The 16,459-nt window shown below is 37.5% G+C and overlaps 1 protein-coding gene across 1 annotated transcript; it reads right to left on the bottom strand.

Moving 5' to 3' along the window:
* Positions 1 to 4,064: 4,064 nt before the first annotated feature.
* On the bottom strand, positions 4,065 to 6,182 carry lbx1b (ladybird homeobox 1b). The gene is made up of 2 exons (XM_036564890.1): positions 5,906 to 6,182; positions 4,065 to 4,534 (listed from the first exon to the last, which is right to left on the bottom strand). The coding sequence occupies exons 1-2, from the start codon at positions 6,180 to 6,182 to the stop codon at positions 4,065 to 4,067; spliced, it is 747 nt and encodes a 248-aa protein (XP_036420783.1).
* Between the last annotated feature and the right edge of the window lie 10,277 nt (positions 6,183 to 16,459).

Genomic DNA, 16,459 nt, shown 5'->3' with positions numbered 1-16,459 from the left:
TCGCAGCGAACAAATCAAATTTCATTATCTTAATGAGTGTAATAACTCAGCCTGTGATTAGCCTACCCAGCACTGAATTGTGTCATCACGCATGCTGTACACAAACAAAACACAGCCACAGTTTTAAGCCTTACTATACATGTACCTTCTTGAAAACTATATGAACAGTAAGGTATTGAAAATTAATAACACTTTATAGGATAAATGTGAATAAATGAAAAAGAATGGATAAAGGAAGGATAATAAGGTGGAAGGCAGATTTGCTTTATAGTGCTGTTCAGAGCCTCAGAAGTGTGATATTTGTCAAAATAAGAGCATGAAAGTGTATTCGATTTCTGGAACAGTGCAAAGCTTTAAAACTGAAATATACACTGTAAAAACTGATTTTGGACTTTTAACTTAAAAAGGTAAGTAAACTTTTTTTTTATTTTATTTTACTGGATTTCACATACTGAGCTAACAGAAATGAACACACAGTATTTCATTAACTTACTGTTTGATGCTTGATGAACAGCCAGTTTACTTACATTTATAAGTTTAAATATTTAGCTTTTTTTAATAGTGTAGCCTTCAGAAATTTTACAAAGAAAAAGAATTATTAAGACGAAATAGAAGAGGTGATGTCGAATTGGGAGGCCAATATAATAAAAATAAACAAAAACTAAATCCAAGTTAAATCCAAGTTACACTATAGAAAATTTAAGTTTTTAATTTTCTTAAAAATTCAAATATTGAGTTTAGCGCATGTTATGCACTTTTGTTGTTCTGATAACTTTGATGTTAAATGAATTTGAAATTTTAAGATTCCAGTTTCATTAAAATGATTATTTATTTACAATGCAGTCTGATTTTTCTTGGATTGTATTGTTAGCCTCAGCTTTCAGTTCTCTTTTGATTATGTCATCAATTTTCCTTTAAACAGACGTGGGGTTAAACTGCCTTATTACCTCAGTGGGTTCTTTTCTTTTTTTCCTGACTCAGATGCTCTTTCTCCCATCATGATGTGTTTTTTAAATCAACAAAAGAGTCCCTTTAGCACCAGATCCGCCGTCTGAAGTCTTTAGACTGCCCTCGCCTACTTAACATGAAAAACACACTAAATAAGGAGCCTTTCTTCGCCCCCCAAAATAAAAGTCCTCACACAAAAGTTAAACATATCATTTAACGTCGCGTCAAAGAGGAGAAGAAAGAAAGGCGAGTGGTCTCAGAAAAGAGACCGAGTTTCATTGTGATTCATTGACTTGTTCAAAACGGCAGAAAAGAGAAAAAGAAAAGAGAAAAGAGAGCGAGCCGACATTCATGAGTACAGATGCCCTCGCGAGAGGAGAGAGAGAGAGAGAGAGAGAGAGAGAGAGAGAGAGATAAACAGAGAGAGAAATAAGAAAGAGGGGAGAGAGAGAGAATAGATGAACAGAGAGAGAGAGAAACAGAAATATATATAGATAGATATAGAGAGAGAGAGACAGAAAGAGAAACAGAGGGAGAGAAACAGATATATAGATAGAGAGAGAGAGAGAGACAGAGAGAGAGAGAGAGAGAGAGAGAGAGGTCGGGGAGAGAGATAAACAGAGAGGGATAAAGAGAGAGGGGAGAGAGAGAATAGATGAACAGAGAGAGAAACAGATAGAAAGATATATAGATAGATAGATAGAGAGAGAGAGGGAGAGGGAGAGAGAGAGAGAGAGAGAGAGAGAGAGAGAGAGAGAGAGAGAGAGAGAGAGAGAGAGAGGCGCACTGTGGCTTTCGTCCCAGAGGGGTTTAAACGCTCTAAAAAGGGGCGGCTGAACTCCATCCATCAAACTGTCTGAAGCTGTGAGGAAGTGTCAGAGGAGGAGAACCATATGGCCTCGTCCTTGTCTCAGTATGGCGAGCCGCGGGACGCCGAGCGGCCTCCATCACGCGCAAATGACGGCTCGTTTGTCCTCGCGCCTTCATGCTTTACGCTCCAGCGTTACGGCCCCAACCGGAGAACACAAAGGACAACAGAGAGGGAGAGAAAGACACAAACTGGACCAAAACTCTGAGGTTTTATGTGGCTTTCTTTCTTTCTCCCCTCGCTCTCTTTCTCTTTTCTCTCCCTCTTTTCTCCGCGCGGCCCCAGATTGCTGTTTCTCACATAAATTTCGGTCCAAATGGGCAAACACACGTTGTCGGGTCAATAAGCCAAGACACGCCTGTAGAGAGTGAAAAGGCGAAAAGCGAGTCGAGGGGCTGCTGCTCCTTTCAAACGGAGCAAAAACAATAGCAAGAATGGGGCTAAAACGAATAAAAAAGAAAAGAAAACAGAAAGAGTGGAGCAGTTAGCGCTCGCTAAAAAGTTGTCGGACCCACGCGGTTAGTTAACTGCTATTGAAGAAGGAAAGGGCAGCCGTCCAGATTTAAACAGGGCTGCCAGCTGAATGAAGGAAAACAAACCCAAATAAGCAACAAAAACAAGACACAGATCGTCCTAATAAAGACTCTTATTACAGTACTTTACAGCTATATGACGACACACTCGTGTCTAATAATAAGAATAATATACACTCCCAATTATCACTGGGGCAGTACCCCTCTTGTCACTGGGGTGGTACCCTCAAGGGTCCATCTCAGTACCTTTAGTCAGGGAGCATAACTGTCCCATAATCCACTGAAATGATGTTTTCTAAGTTGTACTGACTCCACACACCCCGTCTCGTCTCCAGGCTTTTATTTTATTGTTCTGTTTTTAAACATTAAGTTATGAACATGTACAAATATGTACTTTTCACCTGGAAAAACTCATTTAGGTACACAATTGGACCTTAAAACCACTGTTGTACCTTTGAGGGAACATTTACATTGTTTGCACCTTGATGAATGAAAAATGTACCTGCACTGAACCTTTATTTATAACAGTGTGAGATACTATGTATGTGTAACTCTTTATTTATAATTCTCCCCTATATGTCCCTATATCTCCCTAATCTATAATGCTTACACACCTGTAGTAAACTAGTATTCCTTTAATACTCTCTCATTGTAATCTATAGTAATGCTTGTGCACCTGTAGCAAATCACAGTATTCGTGCTGTACTGCCTAATAGTATTATATATTGCTTGTGCACTATAAATAACCCCTATAAATAATACATATCAGCATTTATAGCATTCCTGTAGCACTGTCTTTTAATAATCTATAATATTGTGAATGACTGTGTATCTTTGGTAAAGTGTACCTGTACTTCTGTCTTTTAGTAATCTATAATGCTTATGTGCCTGTAGTAAACTACATTATTCCTATAGTACTCTCTTACAGTAATATATAATGTTTGTGTGTCTGTACTATAGTATTCCTGTACTACTCTCTTATAGTAATCTATAACGATTGTGTACCTGTATTAAACTATAGCATTACTAAAGTACTCTCTTATAGTATTTTATAATGATTGTGTACCTATAGTAAACTATAATATTCCTATAGTACTCTTATAGTATTGTACAATGATTGTGTACCTGTAGTAAACTATAATATTCCTATAGTACTCTCTTATAGTAATCTATAATGACTGTGTACCTGTAGTAAACTATAGTATTTGTGTAGTACTCTCTTATAGTAATCTATAATGCTTGTGTACTTCTTATAAGATTCGTATAAGTGTCCTGTAGAAATGACTAAAGTATTACTATAACATTACCATTTGCAATACCTTGTGTTTTCAGTTGAGTAACAATAAGCATAACAGACAAATTTTCAGAACTATTTTTATTTATTTTTTCATTTTTATTTCAGTCATTTGACCTACAAACAGAGCATTTAAACAATGAAACTGGTTCTATAGGCCTGTGAACAACAGTAAAAAATGCTATTAAACTCTGGATTGTACAAACAGGGAAAATCCATCTCGCATAAATATTCATAAAACCTATAAAATTAAGTGTCCTTTTAATGATAAGTAAAAGCATTATAAATCAAAGACGCTATTCCAGCCAATAGGCATGAATTTACTGAGTGTTGGAAATGGGTCTACATTAACAAGGGAAACTAGGACTTTAGAAAATTGGGAAGGGGAAAAAAGTCTTTACTCTCATTTTTTTTCTGTCTGTTAATCATCCACGTCTATCTCTACATCCTCTTCTTCTTCAGAGCTGTATTGACTTGTGTGGTCTGAGGGGGACGACGCGGGGGACCGCTGCAATTTGTGCACCAATTCCTGCTTGTGGTCCAGCTGAGAGGGGGCCTCTGGCCTCGAGGGGCCCCCAGTCCCATCTCCACTCCTCTGTAGGTCAGCCAGGGTGGCCTCACTTCCCAGGGCTTTGGCAGACTCCACGTCCGCTTTCATTTCGTCCAAGTCCCGCTTTAATTTGGCTCGGCGGTTCTGAAACCAGGTGATGACCTGCGCGTTGGTCAGGCCCAGCCGCTGAGCTATCTGGTCTCTGTCCGCAGGAGACAGATATCTCTGATACAAGAAGCGCTTCTCTAATTCACAGAGCTGGTGGTTGGTGAATGCAGTCCTGGCCTTTCTACGCTTTTTTGAGTGGCTCCTCTGAGCAAATCGAGCGAGCTCATTTCTGTCTGTGGAAAAAAAAAATCAGATCAATTTGAGTGTTTTAGAAAGGTAACGCCTCTGTTTTTCATATTTGTTGTTATATTTTTTGGAGAACATACTTTATTCTTAGTATTCATGGTATCTTATTATTATTTGTAGCCTCTTCATCTTTACTGATGTGTTGTTACTGTTAGTAGTAATATTATTATTGAGCCTTTCCTTTTTGTCTTCTTTCTTCATTTTTAGTAGTAGCATAGTTCTCTTCAGCGCTAATACATTGTTTAGGCATATAAAGTGTTCTATATAGTACCAGAAAAGGTTCTATGGCTTCTAACAACAGCAAACCTCTCTTTTTGGTGCTATATATATATATATATATATATATATATATATATATATATATATAACCATTTTACAAAACATCTTCAAAGAACCATGTACAGCAATGAATATCCATTCAACAATGCAAAGATCGATTTATGCATTCAAATGGTTCTTCAATCTGTCACAGTTCTATATACACTCTCCAAAAGAAATGTGCCAAAAAAGGGTTTGATGCACATCTTACTTGAAGAACCCCTTTTGGTTCGTTAAAGAACATTTGGTGGATGTTTTTTTAAAGAACGATTTTTGTAAATGAGATGTGTAAGTGTGAAGATCCTTTCTGAAGTTAAAAGAACCTCCACATTACTTAGAGGTTCTAGAAAGAACCCATAAATTGATATAGGACTTGTACATTGCGTGAAGGTTCTTTAAACCTTTAAAAGGTTCATCACACTCACAAATCTCTTTAAATCTCTTCAAGCATGGTTCTTTAGGGAACTAAAACTGGTTCTTGTATGGCATTGCTCAAAGAACTCTTTGTGGAACCTTTTTGTAGTAGTAAATTACTGTTACCTTTACTCAAGAACCCTTGAAGAACCATTTTTACAGTGTAGACACAATCAGCTTTGTTTATCACTCTTCTACTTGTTGTTGTTGCTCTTCTTTTTCTCCTTCTTCTTTTTCTTTGTCTTCTAGTCACATTTTATTTTGATTCCCTTATAGATTTACAGATCTACAGATTCCTAAAGTATTATTGCATTAAATGATTATGTTAAAATTATGATCTGGTGAAACTCTGTTGATGATCTACAACAATGTGCTTCAAATTAGGTTTAAAATCAAGATTTCGTTTTGGTTTGAAGTTACAGTTAGGGTTAATTTTAAGTCAGGAATTCGATTTACTCAAATCTACTACATTCTAACTTATTTTAAATTAAATAATAATTAAAGCCATAAATACAGTTGAATCTAAGGCCTTTTCATCTTCTTCTTGTAATCTTCCCTGCTTCTTCTCGGAGGTTTGACCTGTTTAAATTCTTCATCATCATGGTTAAACCCTGAGTAAACCTCACCTCCTGCTGCCTGCGCTGTGCTCAGCTCCATGGCTCTGAAGGTGTTGTTGGTGAGCTCCTGCAGGGCGCTGAGGGCAGAACGTTCCTGCTCTCCTGTGCTCCAGCCTCGCACCCTCAGGCTCCAGCTGATCCTCCTGCAGGTGCTTTTCTGGACAGAAGGCTTGCTGAGGATGTCTGCGATGCTGAAAGGTGTGAGCGGCTTCTGTGGGATGTGGTCAGAGGAGTTCCTGCTCTCATGAACCACCTCACAAACTCTGAGGACCTCCACGGACGTCATTATGAGATTTTTCTCAACTTTCAAAGGATGGAAAGGAAAGGAAGCTGTCAGGCTACTTCATTCCAGGCTCAAGAGGGATGCTGGTCATTCTAAAATAATAAAAAAAAACAAAAAAAAAAAACAGATATCCAGAGTTGATCGTTAGGAAGTTTCCAGCAGCAACAGACCAAAAAGGCGTGGGCTAAAAATGGCTAATTCGCACTAATTCTGCATATCACTGTGCTGTAAGTCAGTGAATGCTATCAGACGCTGGCCGGTGTCTCCAGGTGAAAGTTCGGCTCTTGCTCCTCGACTCCTTGGGAGTGCAGTGGGAGTTTCCCACTCTAAGATCCATTAATTAGCCTGCATGTGGAGTAGGAGGAGTTCTGTTCGATACAAGGAGTTCTGCAGGGTTCCTTACTCAAGCAAACATACAGTCAAACCAGCCACTGACAAAAGAGATGAAGGCTTTTATTTGTTAGCTCTATTTGTTTTTCAGTCTGACTGTTCACTTAGATGAGTGCATGAATGAATAAATAAATAAATAAATGCATGAATGAAAGAATGAACGAATGAATGAAAGATGTACAGTTATATGCAAACATTTTGGTGCCTGTGGTCAAATTACGTTTTGTTGATTTTCTAAGTGAAAATAAATTATACATCCTCTGCAGAGAATACACTTCTGCACATTTTAATACACAGTGACTGTTCATCTGCTGAATTTAACATATTATAAACTAAATAAAACATACAATGTGGTCTTTTATATTTTGTTTTTCATTTTTTATATTATGTTAATATGAGTAAACAGAAATTGTTCACTAAAATTGGCAGAAAATATCATATTTGACATTAGTAGAGGTTGTGTTAACTTATTTTCATCAAATGTAATTTGCTTGGGGGTGTTCAAACTTTTGCAAGCGACTGTAAATTCTGGGGATTTGGAGACCTGTCTGGTGGAAATTTTTAATAGTACACAATGTGCTGAGGCACATTTTTTGTCATGCATTGTGTTTTGGACCCCTACCCCAAGCAAATGAATCTGATGATTGTGAGTGCATAGAAAAGAGAATTCAAAGAGAATTCAGTCAAAATTTGGTGAAGGACGTGTCTTCTGAGGATGTGAGTGAATTATCTACTCTTGTCACCTTATCTTCATCAGTGTAATGTTGATGTTGCATTTGAGACCTAAACATCGAGCTGGACCTTCTTTCTGAGCAATAAAAATGAGACTGGATGTGTTATTTGTTTATTTGCTAATTCTAGCATTTGTATAGAGATTTGATTTAATTTCATTTCACTCAGTAAACAAACAGTTATCCAATTTAGATCTGTTCAGGTAATAATTGTGTTAAAGCCGTGCAAACAAACTGCGTTACTAACAAACTGCATTAAGTTGTGTGATATTTAAAAAAAAAGTCATTAGCTACTTTAATGTTCAAAGAAATAAAAACATTTACTGTTGCCTCAATCATTAATTGTTGTCCTAATTATTCGCCTTACAAATTTATGATAAACGTTTTAGTATTTTATTATGCCTAAATAGCTCTTAATGTTTAAAAACTACTTATAAAGTTGGTTGTTCATTATTGTTGTTGTTTATTATTGGAGTAGTCCATTAATACGTTTGCTCAGCAAATGTTTCATCGAAATACTAAAGCACAGTAAAACATCATTAGAACTCTCTCTCAAAAATCTCATTCTGTTTATTGTAAGGCTTTGGCCTGTGATCTTGAGATTAGTGGGGCTTTACTTTGGTTTACAGTACTCTTAAAATAAGGGTTCCTAAATGGTTCTCAGATGTTTTGGTCTTCATAGACCCTTTACAGTATATTATCATTAAACTTCAGACTCAAACATCATAGTTACAGATATGGGTCTTTAACCTCTTAAATAGCCAGGATCTGTCAGCGGACATAGGCAGGATGCAGTCAGCTCTGGACTTTGGATGCTAGGCCTCCAAAAGAGGGTAAAGAATCATGGTTCCAAAAGTGGCCCTCGGGCATTGCTCCAAAGAACCTTTATTGGCACCTCTATTTTTAAGAATGTAATTCTTATTAGCACACACATATAACCCAACCACCCCCCACCCCGGCCCCCTCACTTAGAGGAATATGGAAACTGCCACAATCTCAGCACTACAAACCACACAATACAATATCGGCACATTTCCCCAGTGTGTGCTGCATGGGGAGCAAGGACAATATCCCTCTTTAAGAGCTGTGGTGGCCTTTTAACCCCTTTTCTGCAGGACTCCAAGTGGCTATTCTGTCAGCAGAATGAAAAAATCAACACATTGGATACTTTTCGCTTATTAATATAATCAAATATATTAATCCAAAATATTACAGAAAATTAAGCAAAACATTTAAAAACAATCTAATTTAATTAAAAATATTACAAATTCAAAGCTGAACTGAAGGACCTCCAAAACAGGCTTCAATTACATTTTATGGCTACTGTGAAAAAGGGTTAAGCCCCATGCTGAGAGAGTCAGATGGCTATAAATGGCCTCAAGCTCAGTAAAAGTACCTTTCTTTTAAAAAAAACCTTGGGTAGAAGTAGAAACATAGTGGGTGAAAACACTACTGAACTACGGAGTAATTTATAAAACTGCAGTGGAACTTCTTAGTACATCCGGCATTAGAACTGAAGTCTGCACAGCTCTGTTCTCTTTCTGGGATCCTTTTGGTCTAAAATAAATGCTAAAGCTCCAAAGTCAGAGTAGTTCATACATCGTCACCAAAGCAACAGAATGAAATGTGACTCAAAAGGGAATTAAACTAAATGAGTAAATATCCTTCATAAAAGTAGATTACTTTTCATCTCAATCATACTTGAGTAGAAGTAAAAGTATTAATGCTCAGTTGAGTACAAATCTATCACAATTTTGCCTTCATCCCAGGCTTATTACATTCTGAAACTTATAATCCAAACAATGTTTAATGTATGCTTTTTCAGTATTCAAAAAGTAAAACAGGCAAGCAGAGAGAAAAAGGGAGAGAGGTAAATTAAATAAAATCAATCTTAAACTATCACTCGATTTAGTGTAGTTTTCAACATGTATTTTCATTTTTTATTATCTGAATATGTAAATAAATAGTAAAATAATGAATTATAGCAACACTGTGTTATATTTTTTGTTATTGTTGCTGAGTATTGAGAAAAAAGGACACACTAAAATAAGGAATGTGTGCATCACAGCGAGTCACCCTGTAAAGCCTAAAATAATCATTTAAATGTCCAAGTGTCACATTCTTAGCTGGAGATTCCCCTCCCCACCTGCAGAGGTCACTCTCTCCTAAGTTTGATTGGCTGACTGCTCACTTGAAACTCGTTTTCTCATTACTCTCACTATATATAGTTAGGGCTGTAATTATAAAGTTAATTGGAATTGTGACAAGCTTGCCTGGACGAAGACCCAAGATTGTTTTGCCACCATGCACAGCAAGGAGGAGGTAAGAGAGGCAGAAAATCCCCGAGGATGACTGTTGGAGAGTTACAGACAAAGTAGCATCTTGGAGTCAAGTCTCCAAAACTACCATCAGACCTCCATGCCAACAGAATAATTGAACAGGCATGCCAGGAAAAAGCCTTTCCTGTCATCTAACCACAAACCTAAGCACCTTGCTAAATGCTACTGGAACTTTGACTGGGATCGTGTTCTGTGGTCAGATGAAACAAAAATTAAGCTTTTAAGCAACAGACACTCAAAGTGGGTTTGGCGTACAAAGAAGTATGACTGAAAAGACACTGAAAATAACCTCATACCCACTGTTAAGTATGGTGGGACGTCTGTGATGTTGTGGGGCTATTTTTCCTCCAGAGGCCCTGGGAACCTTGTTAGGGTACATGGTGTCTGTCTGCCTATGCCAAGAAACAAAATTGGGTCATCATCAGATCTTTCAGAGGACAATGATTAAAACGTATGTCCATATCAACTCAAAAATAGTTTACTGAGCACAAAAACAAGCTTCTGCCATGACCCATCTGCCAACTCACTCCACTGATTTAAACCCCATAGAAAACCAGTGGGGTGACCTAACGAGGAGAGTGCACAAGAGAGGGCCTAGGACCCTGGAAGATCTGGAAAGATTCTGTAAAGAGGACTGGTCTCATATTCCCTGTATTCTCCAACCCTATAAAGCGCTACAGGAAAAGACTATTTCTTGATGAGGGTTTATTTTTCTCAAAAATAAATTTACTTCAATTAAAGGTTGGATTTTTCTCATTACTTCAATGCGAGATTAAACTAATTCATCGAAAGGGGAATTTCTCATAACCTTTTTTACTCATCTTTACCAGGGGTGCCTATAACTGTGGAGTGGATTATATAATAGAAATATTTATAATTACATAATAATACAAATGTATAAAAAATATATTTAAAAATATTGTCTACATTATGTTTTGTTCACACACAAATATTCCACCACTTCATTGAGTCATGCAGGACATTTGCAAATCCATGAAGGCACTGAAATCACATTTTCAAAACACAAAAGGAAAAAGTAACATTCTCTCAATGCTTCAGGCAAGTATAATTAGATTTTAATTGTAATCTAATTAAGTCATTAAAGTACTCCTGGCAAAAGCTCATCAAGAACAGATAAACAGAAAGCAGGCATTCAGTGTTTGAGGAGATGAAGTAAAAAAAAAAGAAAAGAAAAAAGATTTAGACATTTTCCCTTAAAGTGAATGAAATGGCCCAAATCAAGATCAATCTCAAGATGGCACAAATAAAGATCAACCTCAAAATGACCCAAATCAAGATCAACTTCAACAAGACTCAAACCAAGATCAATCTCAAAAACACTCAAACAAAGATCATTCTCTAAATGGCCCAAACCAAGATCAATCTCTAAATGACTCAAAGATCATTCTCCAAATGGCCCAAATCAAGGTCAACCTCAACAAGGCCCAAACCAAGATCAATCTCAAAATGACCCAAATCAAGATAAACCTCAACATGGCTCAAATCAAAATGAACCTCAAAATTACCCAAATCAAGATTGATCTCAAAATGGCCTAAATCAAGATCAATCTCTAAATGACTCAAACAAAGATAATTCTCAAAATGGACTAAATCGAGGTCAACCTCAACAAGGCCCAAACCAAGATCAATCTCAAAATGGCCCAAAGATCAATTTTGACATGTCCCAAACCAAGATCAATCTCAAAATGGCCCAAATCAAGATCAACCTCAACATGTCTTAAATCAAAATGAACCTCAAAATTACCCAAATCATGATTGACCATAAGATGTCCCAAATCAAGACTGATCTCAAAATGGCCTAAATCAAGATCAATCTCTAAATGACTCAAACAAAGATCATTCTCAAAATGGCCTAAATCAAGGTCAACCTCAACAAGGCCCAAATCAAGATCAACCTCAACATGGCCCAAATCAAAATAAACCTCAATATTACCCAAATCAAGATTGACCACAAGATGGCCCAAATCAAGTCTGATCTCAAAATGGCCCAAATCAAGATCAATCTTAAAATGGCCCAAACCAAGGTCAATCTCTAAATCACTCAAACAAAGATCATTCTCCAAATGGTCCAAATCAAGGTCAACCTCAGCAAGGCCCAAACCAAGATCAATCTCAAAATGACCCAAACCAAGATCAACCTCAACATGGCCCAAATCAAAATGAAGCTTAAAATTACCCAAATCAAGATCGGCCACAAGATGGTCTAAACCAAGACTGAGTTCAAAATGGCCCAAATCAAGATCAACCTCAACATGACCCAAATCAAGACCAACCTCAACATGGTGCAAAGCAAGACCAACCTCAAACTTATTAGCCTCAAAATGGCACAAATGATGCAACATAAGTGCATCATTTGATGCAACCTACTAGTACCCACCTCAACCTCTTTCCTGTCCAATTATAATATTTTGAACGCAAGATTGTAGAAAAGAATAATACCTAATTAATACTTTATTTTGATCAGGAAAAGGGTAATACATACGTAAACACAATAATTAACTTTATAGAGGAAAAAATTAATCTTGATCATTTTTTTGTAAATATTATAAATACAAAATACATAATGAAATAAATAATGCAATACTAAAATCAATTACAGTGTGTGTTTAAACAGAATGTGGATCATTTCTGCTTTCCTGTTTTTTCAGTCCTCAGTGATGTTTCATAAAGAGACCCAGTATCATGACTGATAAAAACTGTATTAAGAAAAAGAAGTAACTGCTTATACCGCTTAAAGCAGGAAACAGCATCTTTCCAAACACTGTTACCTTCAACCTTTCATTAAAAATAAATCTTAAATTTTAACAAAAGTACAGCCATTCTTTCATCTCCCACTACTGTTAATACACAAAAACATACATTTATGAAACTCCACAGATCCTATCAGATGTGCTTTGATATGCCTTGTTAACTTTTGAAATTAAAACTAGATCCTTTATATTAGGCAATTATGGCAGATCCTTCCAGGCAGAAAACCCATGTTCTCAAGTAATGCTCCCTGCTGTGATTTCACATTTATACACATTAAAATGAAGTGCCTTCATCTTCTAATGGTCCTTCACATTCTGCAATTAGAATCAAAGTATGTTCATGATCATCTGGCTAATTAAGCTTCTAGACTGGGGCTAAAAGTGATTTAACTTAGATTTGAGTAGCTGTTACATTTTTAAATGGTTGTGAAACTTTGGACTGCATTTAGGATGTCATTGTGAAACCTGAAGGCATTTCAAGAATAGAAGCTGAAGGCCCTTCAGTAAATAACACTCTTAAATATGAAGGAGCCAAAAAGGGTGTTTTTGGTGTGATGCCATGGACGAACCGTTCTTGGTTTCCTAAAGAACGTTTTAATTGCCAGTTCTGTAAAGATCCATTTCTGTAAATTAAACGTGAGAGTATCAACCTTTTTCATTTTTAAAGAATCCCCACAATGTAAAACAACTGCTTTTTCCTACGAACATTTGTGCAACTGTTAGAGAATCAATCAGTAATATCAAAGAGTGATATTGTTTTGGAATTCCACCAATTTTTTTGTATAATTCAATCAGAGACTGAAAATGAGGAAAACGCGTTGTGTTGTGGTTTGGGTCTTCTTAAAGTAGTCCGATCATAATCGGATTTCTGCAGTTACCTGATTATTCAAATGGTAATGTAGGGCATACTCCGATTTCTTAGATCGAAGTAAGGTTTAGAAATCTGATTAAGAAATCTGATAAAGAGAGCTGGATGTTAGCTCAGTAATCAGATTTCTCAGTGCATGTAAACTCTTACTGTGATTTCTCAGTCTGTGCATGTGCAAAACAGATGGCGGTACCGGAGATAAGCAAGTAGCATTGCCGTGAGACGGCAACAAAACACTTTTGGAGAGCTGCTGAAACCAAATACATGCCTGAAGAAATGAAGTATTAAAATATTCTTCATCTTCTTGATGATGTATGTTCATATTTTTGGGTAAAGTGGTACCAAAAAAAAAGCTATAGTATGAGTTTTACATTACGTTTACATCACGTCTTCTGAGTTTATTGGCTGGATGCAAAGCAGAAATCCGATTACTGCCTGACTCATGTAGACCCGGAGTTTTCCCATTATCTGATTACTCAAGTGCATTTAAACGCATTCGTTATTGACTTAGAATGGCCATTTTATTTACCATTCAAAATTACCAGTGAACCTACATGTGTTGATAGTAAATACAGATAAATCTCTTTTTTTGGTCACTTTATTTCCTTACAACACCTTATAGGAAAATTACGTTTTTGGCCAAAACCTCATCTCAAAACAACTGTAAAACAATTCATTCTGGTCCATTTGATTTGATCCTATTCTGCTTTAAAGTTAACCACTGTTTTGCTAAACCAATCCTCAAACCCCCCCTAAAAGTCTTACCCAGCATTCTCCACTCAACTGCACTTCATACAGACCTACCTGTCCTCTGACCTTTTCTTTAAAGCTCTGAAAGCCCAGCACTCCCTACAAAGACGTGCATCCGCAGCAAGATACCCGGTTAGCACCATACGTGATAAAGGCGCTGTTGCAGCTGGCTGTCCATCGTGACTAAGCACCCTCTCCATCATTGCAATTGGCGACAGTTTTTACAATCCTCCCGTATTTTCGTCTAACACTTCTTCTTCAGTACTCCAGTGGGGGGCACTTAGTGTACTCTGACCCCCTGTCACCCCCTCACCCATGCATTTCTACTGTGGAGCAGCTGAACGGTGGCAGAGTGAATGGGCAGCACTGGAGGATGTGTTAATGTGTAGCTTCTCTTTGTGGCTCAGGCCTTTTGTAGGACAATGGAGGGGACAGGCGTGAAGGGGAAATGGAGTTGGTGTGCGGATGGAGCTAGTTCATTAAAACGAGAAGAAAGACACTGTTGGGTTCATTATTGTCTTATTTCTATGTGTGTATGGTTAGTAAAGCACAGTGTAAGATTGAGTACCATAACTCCAATGGTGAACCGTTACTATAAGAGCTGGGTCTTCAGTTTGGGCCATAAATGCCAAATCTCTGTCACAAAATAAGGGAAGAACCTCTATGATAGTTTCACTTAGTGCCATAATGGGATTCTAGCATTTTGTGCTAAGCTAATGGTAATTGACACTTTTTGGCCATTCTAGATTAAATGTGGACATCTAAGCCTGTGACACACATTCCATGTTTTATTTGAAGCTTGTAACAGACATTAACATGTAGTTTACCTTGTAGCAGTTCACTAAAGACAAAACGCCCACTTAAGTAGCAGTTTTAACAAGGCCTTGTCCACTTGGCCTCGTCATTTTTCCACAAGTGGTGATTTCAGCAGCAGAACTTGGCACATTTCCCTCTTCAAACTGGAACTGATTGCTGGGTTATAGGTTCCAAACCAGTACATTTCTTATCTAAGATTGCTGATTCAACTTCATCACTTTGCTCTGCTAGCTGGCTAGTTAGCATGCTAAAACTACATGGCTAATAACAACAGTAAGAAAGGCACTACTGCGTGATTTATATCCAGACAGCAGATACATTATATATCATATATTATATATTATAACGGCAGTTACTCACAAATGTTATGCATGTTATGCTCAAACTGAAAAAGATTTGCACTGCAAGCCGATTATCTCTCTGAAGCTAACCTAGCTGAGTGATAGAAAAGGGTTTTCCGAATAAGCGATGATGTATCAAGCCATAAGTCACATGATTCCATGATTCCTACAGATGATCCGATCATGACACATAACTTTTTAAGGGTTGCTTTCAACATTCTGAAATGCCGAATCCAAAGCTTATTTCAAAAATTGCTCTGCACAATGTGCTCACTGAATTTTGTGGTGCGTTTGCATTCCCAGATGCAAAGTGGACATTGTCAGGGTGGCACTGAGATTTCAGCCCTCATTAGGTGGGTCTTTTCTCATCCTGCCTTGTGTCTCTGAGCTGCAAACAACACGGCCATAAAAAATGGCAAATGGCTGTAAAGATAATTCTACTTAATACAAAATCTGAGTTGAATCTCTCCATCTTGCTGATTCCGATGCAGCCCCTAATCATGTAGCCTATATCGTCTAGTTTCTTCACATAACTGTAGTGGAAACATGACCTAATTTGTTTTTTTTTCTGCTGAAATTTTGTTAATGCGCGTATCATTTGGTAAACATTTGCATGGAAACCTGGCCAGTACCCCCTCCACCCCTTCTGCCATGAGTGGCCACTTGTGTACAATAGGTGTATCACACATTCGAGTGGTGAGTCAAAGTGAGTGAGGACAAGTTAAGAAAAGAATTGAAAATGGGCAAAAGTTTTTATTGGAAAGTCTGTCAACTCAGGGGTCAACTTAGCAACACCACTGGGCAGTTATTTAGACTCACACAGGACCAGGCTCCTGTCTCTGAATGAGACATATGAACCTAAAACTGTATGCTACATTAAACAGATTTGAGGCCAAATGGCATAAATAATTTGTACAGAGGAGTCAAACTTCAGTGGAGTCAAACTTCCTCTCTCTCTCTCTCTCTCTTTCGCGCTCTCTGTTTTTCTCTTTCTGTTTATGGACCAGAACAATTCAGTGTGCTATTGAGAGCCCTGCCATTGGGTTAGGCTCATTAAAGTGTCTCAGAGGCTTCAGCTGAGGCCTGTGATTGATGACGGCCTGACAGGCTCAATGTGGGACAGCACTCAGCCAAAATTGACATGGTCACTAATTTCCAGTTTAAACAGCCATTAAAGGAGATTTCTACTCAAAATATTCAGTATAATTTGTATAAAACATTCAATTAGTGGAGATAGGAACCAGTAGATGTGATGTCTACAATGCAAACATAGC

This window comes from Colossoma macropomum, unplaced genomic scaffold (assembly GCF_904425465.1).
Source record: "Colossoma macropomum unplaced genomic scaffold, Colossoma_macropomum, whole genome shotgun sequence".
Taxonomy (NCBI): Eukaryota; Metazoa; Chordata; class Actinopteri; order Characiformes; family Serrasalmidae; genus Colossoma; species Colossoma macropomum.
The sequence above is the reverse complement of the archived record's forward strand: the minus strand, read 5'-3'. Positions and strand labels throughout refer to the sequence as shown.

Coding starts and splice junctions, on each gene's coding strand:
- lbx1b (XM_036564890.1), bottom strand. CDS start 6,182: ATGACGTCCGTGGAGGTCCTCAGAGTTTGTGAGGTGGTTCATGAGAGC. Junction 4,535..5,905: donor CACAGCGCAGGCAGCAGGAG/GTGAGGTTTACT, acceptor TTTTTTCCACAG/ACAGAAATGAGCTCGCTCGA.